The sequence below is a fragment of the Periplaneta americana genome, chromosome 6 (assembly GCF_040183065.1).
Source record: "Periplaneta americana isolate PAMFEO1 chromosome 6, P.americana_PAMFEO1_priV1, whole genome shotgun sequence".
Classification (NCBI taxonomy): domain Eukaryota; kingdom Metazoa; phylum Arthropoda; class Insecta; order Blattodea; family Blattidae; genus Periplaneta; species Periplaneta americana.
In genome coordinates this window covers 136,127,907-136,143,285 of record NC_091122.1, presented here as the reverse complement: position 1 = coordinate 136,143,285, position 15,379 = coordinate 136,127,907, and the positions used below count along the sequence as shown (strand labels likewise).

General features: G+C 37.5%; 2 protein-coding genes across 3 annotated transcripts in view; one reads left to right on the top strand and one right to left on the bottom strand.

The window, feature by feature from the left end:
* Positions 1-15,379, bottom strand: part of LOC138701770 (ras-related and estrogen-regulated growth inhibitor-like) — an 839,928-nt gene that overhangs the window by 98,925 nt on the left and 725,624 nt on the right. The gene's annotated exons all lie outside the window — the stretch shown is intronic.
* Positions 1-15,379, top strand: part of LOC138701769 (zinc finger protein OZF-like) — a 320,834-nt gene that overhangs the window by 177,298 nt on the left and 128,157 nt on the right. For both annotated transcript variants that reach the window (XM_069829014.1, XM_069829015.1), the window contains one exon: positions 4,117-4,233. Coding sequence is in view for 1 of the 2 variants with exons in the window: in XM_069829015.1 (XP_069685116.1) it covers positions 4,117-4,155 (39 nt within the window). In the remaining variant the exon portion in view is untranslated. The remainder of the gene's footprint in view (positions 1-4,116; positions 4,234-15,379) is intronic.

Here is a 15,379-nt window from a genome sequence, read left to right as displayed (position 1 = left end):
GCTTGTAATGCAGCATTTCCTCTGCATTTGATGAAACAGTTATACCGCTGTGACTCGGTCGCCATTTCCTCGTTGGTAGAAACAGGGTGGACCACGGGAAGGTGAGGATGGCATTTGGATAGGAGAGGCTGTTAATATAATAATAATAGTAATAATAATGATAATAATAATGGACCTTTATTTGAAAATAACGATTTATTCCAAATAAAAGCAAATAATTTTCTTATCCGCCGCTGTGGAGTAACGGTTATCATATCTGACCTTGAAACGAGAGGGCCCGGATACAAATTCTAGTTGAAACAAATTACCCTGTTGCGGTTTTCTCTAACGTTTTGCCCCTCAACGAATTGAAGCAGAAATGCTGGGTAAATTTCAGCATTGGACCTCGCACTCATTTTGCTTCATTAAATTCAACCTAATTTATCATCGTTCAATAGTTTCGGGTCGACCGAGGATATAGCAGGATGTAGTGGGCCTATTGTGATTTGCACACAGATGGCATCGAGCTTAGGAGGGTGCAGAACTCTCAGGGGGACGGAGAGGCGTTTTTGGTTGACCACGCGGACTCCGTCGGAACTGGGTGTTGTAACTGAATCGATGGATGGTACCAAATAGTGAATCACGAAACTTACAGTAATGCAATTCTGTCGACTTCAACAATCATTCCCATAACAAGGAGGTCGACACAATAAGCCTCAAGCAGTGCAAGCCTTCGGATCCTCCTAAGGAAAAGGCTATTTTCTTCGTGATTTTTATCACGATATATGAAATGGAATAGAAGTCCGTATAAGAAAACGATTTCCTCAAAGAAATAGAAATTTCTGTATTATTCATACTCCTCCGTTGTAATTATATCTACAGAACAATAAAATTATTAAAAATCATGCAACGTTAATTAACCAAGTGATAAATTATGGATAATAATATAAAACAAACATTTTTTCTGGATATATTTTAATGACTATTTCGCTTATGTGCCAAGTCACCAATTGGGACACAAGGAAAGCATATAACCACTATACCATCGACGACTCTATGAATGAGTCACATATACCGTACACACAGGTCTTGAATAGCCTCCTTCCACGTCGGAGTCTAGCAATAAATAAGGGAGCTGTGGGAAACACACTGTATAAATACCAAATCTGGACCAACAGGTTCCGGATGCGGCTCCGTCCCGCCTGGCGCCACCTGACGGCTGACCGTTCAACTAACTGACAGTTGAAGTTAAGTCAAATTAAGTTGGAACATCTGCCACCGCTTAATGAACCCCAGCCGAGCTATTGAATAGGTAATAGCTAGCTGTCCCGTGTTACTGACGCAGTTTGTCAACCGTTGCGTGTGGCTGAATCACGTATAGAGCTAGGACAGAAGCTACTCTTATCCGAGCTCCCACATCCACTTCCAACTTTGTGCGAGATGTGTTATAGTAGTTCCAGTATATAGAATTTCTCTACCTATAACATTAGGCGAATAAATGGCAAAATCACCTGTGACGTGGAATCAGCACAAAGCAGGGTGCCCACCTAAGGAAAAACAGAAGATCACATTGACGAAGGCCATGGCTTCCATGCAGTTATAAAACTGAGCCGCCCTAGTCTTTGCATCTGTATCACAGTCGACTCAACGCACAGCGGTACCAAATACCTGAAAACTCGGCCAAAATCGATTCTTCAAACTCTAATAACATTATGTATAGATGAGGAGGCGAGACCTGGCATGTGAGTTCTGCGAGAGGGAAAGAATGAGCTATCAGAAAGAGAGTTTGTTTCATAATGGTTAATATTGTACGAATATACCGACAGGGAAGTTCATCTCAGACTAAAACCTATCTTCTCCCTCCATACCCATTTGTGATACAGCCACGGCACACGATAAGGTCATAGGACAGGTCTTGCCTCCTCTACTGTACCTTATCTATAGTCCGGGTCAGCTTACTTCATACTCTAAGGGTGAAACCTAACCATTTTTTCCCCATTACTACATATGCTAGTGGATTGTGGTGATTTTTTAGTTTGCAGGTTGAATTTTCATTTGCCAACTTCATTTCGAATTTCGATACTGTCAAATACTATAAATGGTAGTGATTTTGTAACTGTTATGTTGGCAGCTGAGACAATATTTGTCGGTACTGGAGTTTCATGGAATTAAAATTGTGCTAGATTTCTGAGCCGGTTACTGGAAGCTAGTGAAATGTGAACATAATTAATTAATATTAATACATAATAGTAATTTCATGTGTTGCGTTGTGGTTATAAAATTCAAGACTATAATCAGGTAAGTTTTCGGAGTTAGTACTAATAATTTCATGTCGTCAAACAAAATACGTTTTTAGGTTAGGTCTCGTGAGTCAATTGTTTAGTCAAACCAATGAATTTCGTATTGCCAGACAAAATACTTGACATGTTGATCCCTTTCCCGTGTAGTTTGCCTACGAAAATATGTTACAAATTATTGAATTATTTATAATATGTTTCCAACATAAAGTACGGTAAGTAAATAAGTCATTTAGTACGTAGGGTCGTGTGATATCTGATAACAGTTGGCAACATTGACAAGACGGCAATATTTGCTGTTTAGGAACTGTTCTTATGTGACCCTCACTATAGCACTGTTCTACCAGTATTATGTCTATGGGTCATAAAACTGCCGACGACGACTGCACTCTCGCCCTCTTGGTGGTGGAAACCGAAAATGAGAGGTGTATGTGTGCTTGTTTCCTTGACTCTAAGCTTATTTCTGTCGCGAGTTTGGAGACAAGAATCTGACATTTTAATATTTTGTTATATGCTAAGTAATTTTATTTTCTGACGTTGTGTATGTCTATATTATTCTAAGACAGTGAAGTTTTTAATAATATGTTATTAGTCGTTGTAATACCTCAAAAAAGTCTTCCGTCGGTGATCAAAGAAATATTTTCGCAGTCCTGCAAAATTTTTCCGAAGCTCCCCAATTCTGATTTATGTTGTAACATAGGCCTACTGTCGATATTGTGAAAGAAAAAATTGAACATTCTGACGCCTTTGGGATAAATACGAATAAAAGCTGCTACTGAGAGAATAGTTTAGAAATAATAATACTGATAATTGCAATTACAACTTTATATGACATGAAAAAAACCAGCTGTGGTTCTTGAATTATGAACATTGATTTGTGCTGAATAATTTCGAGGGAAAAATTGTTCCGGAGCCGGGTATCGAACCCGGGACCTTTGGTTTAACGTACCAACGCTCTACCACTGAGCTACCCGGGAACTCTAACCGACACCGATCCAATTTTTCCCTCTATATCCACAGACCTCAAAGTGGGCTGACAACTTGTCAAGCAACCAACTTCGAGTGCACACTTACTCCGTGTGATTTAAATTGTGGCTTTCTGTTAACGAACAGTGACGTGTATTATGCAAATCAAGATTTCAGGTATACGGAGTTAGTGTGCACTCGAAGTTGGTTGCTTGACAAGTTGTCAGCCCACTTTAAGGTCTGTGGATATAGAGGGAAAAATTGGATCGGTGTCGGTTAGAGTTCCCGGGTAGCTCAGTGGTAGAGCGTTGGTACGTTAAACCAAAGGTCCCGGGTTCGATACCCGGCTCCGGAACAATTTTTCCCTCGAAATTATTCAAATCAACTTTACAGGGAGTTATACCTGAAAACTTGATTTGCATTGATTTGTGCTATTATTTCAAGCAACGTTTATAAAATATTACTACAATATAGTACTGTGCTATTTAAAAACAGACTTAAAATTGCTTTGTTTAGTGATACCGATTGAAATTTATGTACTATGTTATATTAATAACATTCGATACTCACCCCCTTCACAGTAGCTGCTGAAAGTGTTGCTCCTCTTGAGTGATACATAATTCACATCTTCGGAAGAAACGATCATTCACATGCATCAGTTCCTCTGCACTAACAGAACGAATTTCTTCTCCATAAATTTGAGACACGCCCCAAATTTAAAAGTTCATTCCGATTAATCATTCAAACAGTTTTGTAGTTTTACTTTGTACTTCATAGGCTATATCACGATATTATTTACTTGATGGATGTCTCCTGCATTTTTAATATCACAACATTTCACTATTTAAACTCTTCTGTAATTTCTTTGGCGCAGTTGCTGGTTGAGGTCCAGCTACAATCCTGCAGAAAGTAAGAAAAAGGATTTTCTCTTCGACTCCGCCGCCGGAAAGGCTTTCAGCAGACTCAGTCAGCTTTGCATTCACGTTCCTATGTAAGTATATAGCCAAAATATTCAACTGTTGTAATACGCATGCTTAATTTCTTAATGCACTCAAAACAATTTGATGCTATATGATCATGAAGGGTGAAGTGAACACAAACACTTAAGCCGAACTAAATAACATGTCGGCAGGCCTGTAATCAGTGTTCAATGAGCGAACTTGAACTCGATCCTGTTTCACAAGATTATGGGTTTAATCAGTGATCTTGATGTTATAAGAAAGCAACGAGATGGGTTTAATCAGTGATCTTGATGTTACAAGAAAACAACGAGCTGATATAATAGAATAGAGCGAGTGTGAACAGAGTGAAATCATACTCTTTGCTATGCGGTATGTCATGGGAAGAAAACGGTAGAAATTCGAAACAATGCAATGTAAACACATAAAATATTGATTGTGTGCTGACCTCTTCGATTTCTTTATCTGTACTCACATTGCAGGTGCACAAACCTTACATAACAAAACTGTTCCATCGGTTGAAAACACATGGGCACCATATTCACTAATGTAAGCATGAAGTTTACTTTTCAATGGTTTACTGAATTTAGGCATTCTAGCTAACCGATCTTATACCTTTTGTCACCCGACAATAACTGATTGTACCTCACTCATATTTCTTTCTCCTACAATAATAAACACGTGTAGCACAAAATTGTAACAGTAAGATTTGAAAATATGAAAACAAACAATTGGAAATGCTACGTGAAAACTTCTATGAGAACGAGCTTAATATTTAAAAATATAAAGCTGATTGTTGGTATCGTAAAGACATGACAATATGATATTTGTAACTGTGGATTGTCGAACATTATTCATATTACACCAATAGTATTAGAGCACGAATATTAGCAGATTAAGCACCGAAATAAATTACATTTATTTACTATTGTTGGTAAAGTTAGTCATTGTTTCAAATAATTTAAATGTCATACACAGTACATTACAATTAATTAGAAAATTGCAAATAAACAAGAAATATTGCTTTAAAATCAGTGGCGTAGCCAGCGGGTGGGCCAGGTGGGCCCAGGCCCACCCAAAATATGCGAATTTTTGCGTTTTTTAATGGAAAATGCTCAACATAAAAACTAAACCATAGATCCAGAGTTACAGTCGATAGCATTAGGGTAAGAAGTAAAAAATGCGTTCATTTCTTTAAGAGCCAATTTAACTGTGTTGGGTTGTGCCCAAAAAATTGTCTGGCAGAGATAAAAAGAAGGAAGCCGTGGAGGCTACTGAATTGTTACATCAGCTAGAAAAATTTGACACCTTATTTTATTTGGTAAGTTTAGACGATATTCTTGCTCTTGCAAATTCATTATCGGAAGCACCTCAGTCTCCAAAATTGGATACTAGTAAATGTTCTCCTTCATTAAGGCAATGATATAAAACTTTTCAAAGCTTTGAAACGAAGAAAAATTCGGTAATCATATCAAGAAGAAGGCTTTGTAATCTAGCAATTCTATCCATTGAGAGGGAGAAAAGTTGGGATTTGTTGAAGGACCCATCATCAGCGATCGACAGATTCGTTGCTAGGAAATCTTGACAGCTCCAGTTCACCTTATGAAGCGTTTGTATAGGTATGCCTTGCATGATTGTTTATCATAATTTTGCGTGTTATTAAATAAGACTTTCAAGAATGAGTTTCAAGAGAGTTGACGGCAGCGGCATTGTCAGGAGATGGGTCAGGTACTTTCTAAACCCTGCATATCTGGCCCACCCAAAATAATTAGTCTGCTACGCCACTGTTTAAAATGACAAAAAAGACATTTATTAGTAAGAAACACCTTAAAAAGGCAAAATGGGCAAAATAAAAATTGGTCCTCTCACTTTGATTTACTCCAGATCACATATATATCTATGCAAATAATGATTTACTTCCACCCAGTAAAAAAGGCATTTTGCCGAACATCTGGGCTCTATACATAGGTATGTAAAATTCAAAGGGATTAAGTGTACTGAGAAACAAGATTTTCTTAGATAGAACAAGTATCTGATGGTACGATTTTGAAACGGAAAAAAAGAAAAGGATTAGACACGTGGCCTTGGATAAACCAGGATGAAGGGAACTGTAACTGACAGTGGATTTATATAAACACAATGATTATGAACCATATCAGAGTGCTCCACCCAGACAACAATTTGCTCCATTTCGAAACGAAACCACAGTCTTCGGAAACAAGTAAAAGAAATGAAATTACAGCCGTCAGATCAGATAAACACTCTGAGCTAGCGTTATTAAACGAAAGGAAGAAATCCTTGAAGTCAAGCAACCCGTGATGAGATAAAGACGATACTACAACATTCTCTCTTGTGTCAAAGCCTCGTGTCCTACAAGTCATCGGCTCTTTTCGTCTGAGATTAAATTGTCACTGATTAGAGTAATGCGCTTTCACGTGTTTCCTACATCGATCAGAAATCTAATGAATCGATCATTTTAGAAAAATGGACACCGAATTCTTTGTTAAACATCGCTTTTGAAGTAAGTATGCTCAGTCAAGCGTAGATTAGATGATATGATTATAAGACAGAAGTATTTGATATTCATAGGACAAACCGAAGTCTTCCAAGTAGACCCACATCATAGATTCACGTCATACGTAATTGATCGAATTCTGACGGCTTTTCATTAAAATTAATATTTGAGGAGAAAAATTCGCTCCGGCGCCGGGAATCGAACCCGGGTCCTTGGTTCTACGTACCAAGCGTTCTGACCACTGAGTTACACCGAATTCAATCCACAGCACCGGATTAAACTCCTCTCCTACAGTGTTATTTCCCTTTTGTGGCCTGGCTCCAAATTAGGCATATACGTTGACGTTTATATTTCAAGTCAACTGCTATTATACAAGGAACGCACTCAGCTGAGTGACTAATGGCCGGGATTCCGCAGTAAAGTTCACAGCAATCTGTACAGAATTATGCATTGCTAGCTACACGAATTTGCTAAAGGTGTTATTAATTGGTCCAACAGAATAATATCTGCTGTGGTAATTTTTTTTTCGCGAATTTTTCTCCTCAAATATTAATTGTTACTACAGCAGATATTATTCTGTTGGACCAATTAATAACATCTTTAGCAAATGTTTCATTAAAAGGTAAATTGTACCACGACTCAATTGCCAAAATATTCTGCGCTATTTTGGATTAATAAGAAAGCTGAGGAGAGAGGCAGTTTTATCCCATTTCCATTATCTTTTCACCATTCATTTTTAATCGCAGTACCATCCATCATGTTTGAATGGCTGTGTCTGTAGTTAAAAATACGATGAAAAAGAGATATCGAAGATGACAGATGCTTCTCATTTTACGTTTTATGCATTTTTCAACAATTCAGTCTCTTACAATATTGTTTTCTACAATTATAATGTGAAAGGACCTGCTTTGTGACTTTGTCTGATATCCTACCGTCCCATTCGCTTATAAAATAGAGCTTGTTGTGAATGTCCAGAAGGATTCATGGAAGAACAAGATGTTCCTACTGTTTCTAGCATCTCTGTATTCCTCCGACTACACTATCTCTCATGATTATTATTTTCTCGTATGTTTCTTCTCGTGTTGAAAACATAAATCGTAGGAATATAATTTTACATCTTCAAAAATGATCTTATCTTTTGTCCTCGAAGCCCAGTGTCCCACTAGAATATTGCCGTCGATTTGGATATATTGAAGGAAAATCTAGCAACTTGACTACTGCGCAAATGCGCTTTTCTCTTTTAGTGGAGGATAGTACCTACACTTCAATTTATCCGGGAGTATAGTAAGGGCCACGTAAGAACAGTTCTTAAACAGCAAATATTGCCGTCTTGTCAGTGTTGCCAACTGTTACCAGATATCACACGATTCTTCGTACTAAATGACTTATTTACTTACCGTACTTTATGTTGGAAGGTTATTCTAAATCAATAATTTGTAACATATTTTCGTAGGCAAACTATACGAGAAAGGGATCAACATGTCAAGTAATTTGTCTGGCAATACGAAATTCATTGGTTCGACTAAACAATTAACTCACGAGACCTAACCTAAAAATGTATTTTGTTTGACCACATGAAATTATTAGTACTAACTCCGAAAACTTACCTGAGTGTAGTCTTGAATTGTAACCACAACGCAACACATAAAATAACTATTATGTATCAATATTAATACTGATATTTATTAATTACTAGTAGGGCCTATGTTCAAATTTCACTAGTTTACAGTAACCGGCTCAGAAATCTAGTACAATTTCAATTTCATGGAACTCCAGTATCGACAAATATTGTCGATATTTGTCTCAGCTGCCAACATACTAGTTTCAAAATCACTACCATTTGTAGTATTTGTCAGTATCGAAATTCGAAACGAAGTTGGCAAAAGAAAATTCAACTTGCAAACTAGAAAATCACCACAGTCCACTAGCATATGTAGTAATGGGGGAAAATGGTTAGGTTTCACCCTTAGGGTATGAAGTAAGCTGACCCGGGCTATAATGCATTAACATGCAATAGGTTTTTAGTAAAAGAAAAGAAAAATGCCACCGGAATGGTCTAGGAGCAACAAACAAGTGGTACTCGTGCTCGGGCATGAGTTCGAACCCTACTGTGATTACTTGGATGGGATTTTTCCTATGTTTTCTCAAACTGTAAAGTAAATGCCATGTAATCCCAAATATTTGGAATAATCTCGCCATAATACCATCCCATTATACCAATTATAACGGCGGAAGATAACCGTACAGTTCATATAGAATCATTGGATTGCCGATTAGAAAAATAGTTATTTACGATACAGGTGTTAAAATGGCGTTTTATTTTGTAAGTAAAGATGTTTGTGAAACGAGGCCCAAGACCGAGTGAAGCAATCCTACAAACAAAATAAAATCATTTCTAACTTGTGTGTCGTGCACTATTTTTAGACAGCCGTTCGTCCTTGCTGGCATAGAGACAATTCCCCCGACTTCTCCGCTGCTGCATTCCCCTCCATTGTAATAGCGAAACTTCTTCACATTAAAAGTAGCCGGTGGTATAGCCCAGCGATAAAACACTCGACTTCTCCGATTTAAACCTGGATGCTCCCTAATTTTTTACTATTACATTTAATTCTTAGTTGTTTCATATAGTTATCGATAAAATAGTTCTTGAAACAATTTATTTAATTTGTGTACGTTGTATAAACAAAAATACTAATTTAAAAAAATAGGCGTGACATTGTTTGCACCGCTATATTGATCGGTTGCGATCGCTGCAATATGACATCTGTTGGAAAACAAGTGACAATCGGCGCAAACAGTTGAAAGTGTTAAAAGTACTTCTCACACGCTATAGTATAATAGTTTTTAACACTAGTTGCCTAGTGTTGAAAGATGTACTTGTAGAAATGTTTTAAATAAGGTTTAGTTCCTCGTAGTTCAGTACAAGGTTGTTTCCGATTTCTGATAATGAATATGAATGTCGTCATGTGCGTCAGGAATCACACCAACAGCTGAATTGCAGCGAGAGGTGACAGACCAGTAGTGAGTGATTTCATAAGCAGAGTGCACGGTGTATCACAGTAGCAATGCCCAAGAAAATCGAGCCTTTTTGGAAGAGATACATAACAACTCTTTCCGATGCCAAGTACAGTTACGTGAAAATCATAGGAGCCTGCAAAATACGTGGTTTCGTTATTTCCAAGAAAGGCATCTTGTGTGTACCTAATAAGACTGGCAAAGCTCGGATGGGATTAATTCCAGAGTGGAAAAGAGCAAGCAAATCCACCCCTCGTCATAAGTCGCCGCACCCCACGAGATGATACAAATTAATTCCATTCGAACTTTACCAATCTTATTAAGTACACAGAAAATACCCTTCTTGGGAATAACGAAACCTCGTTTATTGCAGGCTTCTTTTATTTTCACTTAACTGTACTTGGCATTGGAAAGGATCGTAATCTGCCCCTCCCAAAAAGGCTCGATTTTCTTGGGAATTTCTGCTGTGAGATCACTCACTATTGGTCTATCACCTCCCGCCACAGTTCAGCTGTCGTGTGACTCCTGACGCACATGACGTCATTCAAATTCGATATGAAAGATCGGAAACAACCCTGTAATACTGTTTGGTTCCAGACGTTGTTTACAATAAAATTATTCTACTGAAATTAGTTTTGTTCTAGTCGATTAAAAATAGTGTGCAGTCGATTTTCTCAATCGAGGAATGTTCTTTATACATTCTTTGATATGGACTGTTTGGAAACAAATAGCTTAAAACCAAGACAAGAAGTTGTTGCCGCCTTCAGATTGAACACAGGTTATGACTGCCTTGCAGCACATCTCTGCAAAATTGGAATCCTTAATGCTGAAGAATGTCCCTTATGCAACTTACCAGGTTCATCTATGGGAAGAGAACACCTATTTACATGCACTGCACTGAACAAGGAAGCACAACAAAATAAAAACTTCTCTCAACTTTATTGGGAAGCAAGAAGCAAAATGGGTTAAATGATCCCAAATTACGGCCATTAGAGACAAACAACAACATTCTTTGATATCCTTCGGTATATTTATCACAGACTCTTCTATGATGCATCCATTCATTTGATTCAGTTTTGCAACATTCTCTGTAGAGATGGCCGATATTTCACAAACCGATATTTTGTCACAGGTATTTTTTGTCACAGATAAACCTGTGACTAATGACGTGAAATATCTGTGACAAAATATCGCTATCGAAATCTGCTCCGTATTCAGTACCCTGTGACTGATAATTTCTCCTCTACGTCGTAGGTTTGCGCATGCGCATGATACAATAACAGCAATCTGGCGGTAGTTTCTCCATCTTATTATAAATGATGTAGTTATTACACGATTTAAATAATAACACCATTGCCAAACTTTCAGAACGGCCCCGAGGTTCACTCAGCCTCCTATAAAATTGAGTACCGGGTCTTTCCCGGGGGTAAAAGGCGGTCAGAGAGTGGTGCCAACCACACCACCTCATTCTAGTGCCGAGGTCATGGAAAGCATGGGGCTCTACCTCCATGCCCCCCAAGTGCCTTCATGGCATGTTACGGGGATACCTTTACCTTTACCTTTATCTTTATTGGTTACCAGTATTTAATCTTGTGTAAAATCCTGTCTGAACAACTGATTTGTTTTGTAATTATTTTCCAATGTTTTTCCGAATACTTATGTTTCATTAATTTTTATTCTATGACTCAATATTATAATGTTAATGCACGACTTGAAATAATTTATCCATTATATTATATACAATAAAAAGTATCAATTTTTAAAACGATTAGGATAATCATATAACCTCAATTTCTCCATACCCAACTACATTTAAAAATGCTCAACTGATTCAATGTCTATAATATAACCTCTTGGTACATGAGGTTAACTTTTGACATGTTACTGTTCAGTTAGGTAAGCACTGTATTTATTTGTTAATGGTACATGTACATAATTTCTTTGTTGTATTTTCCCATATAAATCAGTGATGAGTGGTGTGAATAGAGAAATCGTATTCATATTTCACTGCTCTTCAATATTTCCTGCTCATTTTTATCGGTGTGACAAAATATCGATGTAATTCATGCTACGTATCGATATAAAATATCGGTGTGACAAAATCACCGATAAAAGTCCCAGATATTTAATTGTCACAGTCACAGTTGTCACAGATACTTGAAAATATAGTTTAGGCTCATCTCTAATTCTCTGCCACATCAGCATCAATTTCTTTTCCACTTTTATTCTCGCAGCTAAATAAGCCTTGTTCCATTATTTATTCTTCGTTAGAACTGATTTAACTGAAGCTGCATCGCGGCATTGTTTATTGTTAAAGCAATACTATAAAATTACGACAATCACCTGAAAATGCATCGGGGAAATACGCTCCACTGTTTGGGAACCACCGCCATCAGAGACACTTAGGAGTGGAGCGACGCAACAAGAGACGAATTAGTAATTGTGACGGACAGATAATTTCTACGGCTCGTAGAAAACTTGTAAGATGTCTCTAATGTTATCGGCACTTCACACTCAGTTGTAATTAATGAAAGTTGTCTTGTCATTGTTGAGACATGTCGCAGACAAGAAGGTCACTCGGGGCCAGACAGTCGAAAAGAAGCACCGGTATCATTATTATTGTTATTATTACGAAGCAACATGAGACAAAAGGCTAAATGATGCAACAAAAGCGGTTTCACCGTGTCACCATCGCGCTGTCACACTTTACAGAGTGGTGATAGCTGGTGAGAAGTGGAGCTTTGTCGATGATTTGACATTTTAAAAATGTCCGATAGAGAGTGTAATACCTATGCCGAGAAGACTACACCGTCCAGGTATTTGAAGCATCGACATTACATCAAGTCTTTATCTTTCATCACATTCTTTCTATGTATTGGACTCGTAATAACTATGTGGTTTGTTTAACGATGCCGTATCATATATTACATTGCTGATACGAGAGTAAAAATGATTGTTATGTAATTTAACGGAATGCATGATTGTATCTTCATCATTAGGGTGTGGATTTTTAGGATATTTGCATTTTTTATTCTTTAGTTGCAAATCATATGCTACCATTATCCAGGATGGACCGTCATGTCGTTAATTTCAGGGGGTTATTCTTCCGTTCAAGCGCGTTCCGCCAGAAAAAAAAAAACACTGATAACTTCTATGTAGTGTCGGACATCCAGTGTTGTAGATAGGTTGATGTTAACATGCAATCGAAAATTCTAAAAGAACAAGCAGCAACTTGAGTGGCATTAGAAAAAAAGAAAAAAGGTATGTGTCAAAAATTCCAACCTATCTATGCCGGATGTCCGATAAAAATTTTTATTATAGTTTTTGAAAACTCGCCTATTTAAATTATTGTGAAGTCTGCGCTTGGTAGGTTGCACAGAGTTTCTTTATACGTGGCCTTATGGTGGAAAAACTGAACTGAGCATTGTTGCAAGTGTTCACGTTGCTAATAAAAAAGACTTCGTTGCTAATAAAAAATGCGTTGTAAAGACACTTTCTGGATGGCATACAATTTATTTTTCAATTCCAAAATTTTGCGACACACTCCATGGAGCTGCGCGACACACCAATGTGTTTGACACACAGGTTGGGAACCCCTGTAACTAGTGAGTACAAATTAAAATTATAAAACAAAAATGTTTCTAGCCTCTACTGTAAGAGCTCGTGTATCGTTTCTTGCACTACTAATCTTAAAAGTATCATCTCATTGTCTATTCTTCTCCGTTCCATACTCCTGAGCCATAAATGAATACTGGTTGGGATAGCTATTACTTACTTACTGGCTTTTAAGGAACCCGGAGGTTCATTGCCGCCCTCACATAAGCCCGCCATTGGTCCCTATCCTGAGCAAGATTAATCCAGTCTCTACCATCATATCCCATCTCCCTCAAATCCATTTTAATATTATCTTCCCATCTACGTCTCGGCCTCACCAAAGGTCTTTTCCTCTCTGGTCTCCTAACTAACATTCTATATGCATTTCTGGATTCGCCCATACGTGCTACATGCCTGGGATAGCTATTAACATGTAAAATTGAAAAATAGTGAGTCTTTTTTAATTTCACGAATAGACTATATGTTTTGGTGTTACATGTTACAATTTAGGTACGATAATATATCACTAAAACTATTTCATGGGATAACAAACTTCTAGCTTTTATAAGTCTATAGGTTATTTATTATTTTCTTGATTTTAGCGCAGTTTTTCCTCTGAATACATAAATTTTGTCTTTTGTTCAGATGTTTTAAGACTATATTTCATTGCAACTGAATTTACAGGAAGTGACTTGTGATGGTGCTGACGTTCATTTCCAACGAGTTAGAACTTCTAACTAGTTGTTCATTTCAAATATCGTTGCTGATATTATATCTTACTTTGGAAGCACCGTTAGCCGAAAGGTTAGAGCTTTCGCAGATGTGGGTTCAAATCTCGCTGTGTCAAAGTGGTCTTCGGTAGGTTTTCTCGGAGTACTCCCATTTTCTTACCATCTGCTACTTCTCTACATTTTATACAATAACCCACAAGTGCATTGGCAGTAAGAAAACGGAGGGGGGGGGGATGTATGTTACGACTTTCTTCTTCCCTCTGTCTCTTTGTTCGCCTAACTCTTGGACGAACATTGGCCTCTATAGTCGAAAATGATTATACAAAATAAGAAAATAATAAATTAAAGTGTTGTGACGTCATTGTTAGGAGATTCTCGTCGTGTTCTCGCGATCCCAAATATTGCCCCCATGGAGACAGCAGCTGTTGTGCTGTTCACCCTCTCGGGCGAATGCCTTCACATTTCTTGTTGCACGTAATAACATGAATACCGTGTTCGTTTACCAACACAGTAGGAGTTTTACTTTCAGCATCGCCTTCACATGAAGTAGAGCAGAAGCGATCTAAGTATCAACGCTACAGATTCACAAAATTGCTTCCATGTACACTGAGTGAGTGCATCGGAAATGCTGAACAAAAGCAGATTTCTTTATTGCGTCGATAATTGTGTCCTTTTTCATATTTCTTACAAGGTGTTATTTTTTTTTCGACGTAGAAAATCTGTGATAGGGAATCACTGATTTTACCTGCCTTCCGTAGGAGTTTCTATTGCTGATTATTAGTGAATAATTATAATTCTACTCCAAAGCGCTCTATGTCGTTCAACTTTCGTTTAGAAGATGCTAGAGTTAATCTACAAACGTGTTAGGTTTCCTGAGCGCTTCAATTCAAATGGGTTTGTGCCTACTTCTCTTAATACCGGATTCCTAACAATTTATCCACTTTCGTTCCTTTCCGCAGGTTTTAAATACCTTTTCATAAGTTCTTAGAACTCGCGTAACAATAAAAGAAACCAGTGCTTGTACTATTTTTATTCAAGAATAAATCGTTGCAGTTGCAGACATATATCCGCACAACAGACGATAGGGTACAGGTTGGTAATATTATAATAGTTCTTTTTGAGAATTTATTACAATTTTTCTGAGCGTCAACGTATTAAGGGAATGTTCGTGGACAAGTTGCTGCACAAAACCGGTCCTTCTCTCTCTCTCTCTCTCTCTCTCTCTCTCGCTCTCTCTTAGTAAAATTATAATAAATTCTCAAAAAGAACTATCACAATATTACTCTTATCACAGTATTATCAACCTTTACCCTATGTTTGAGA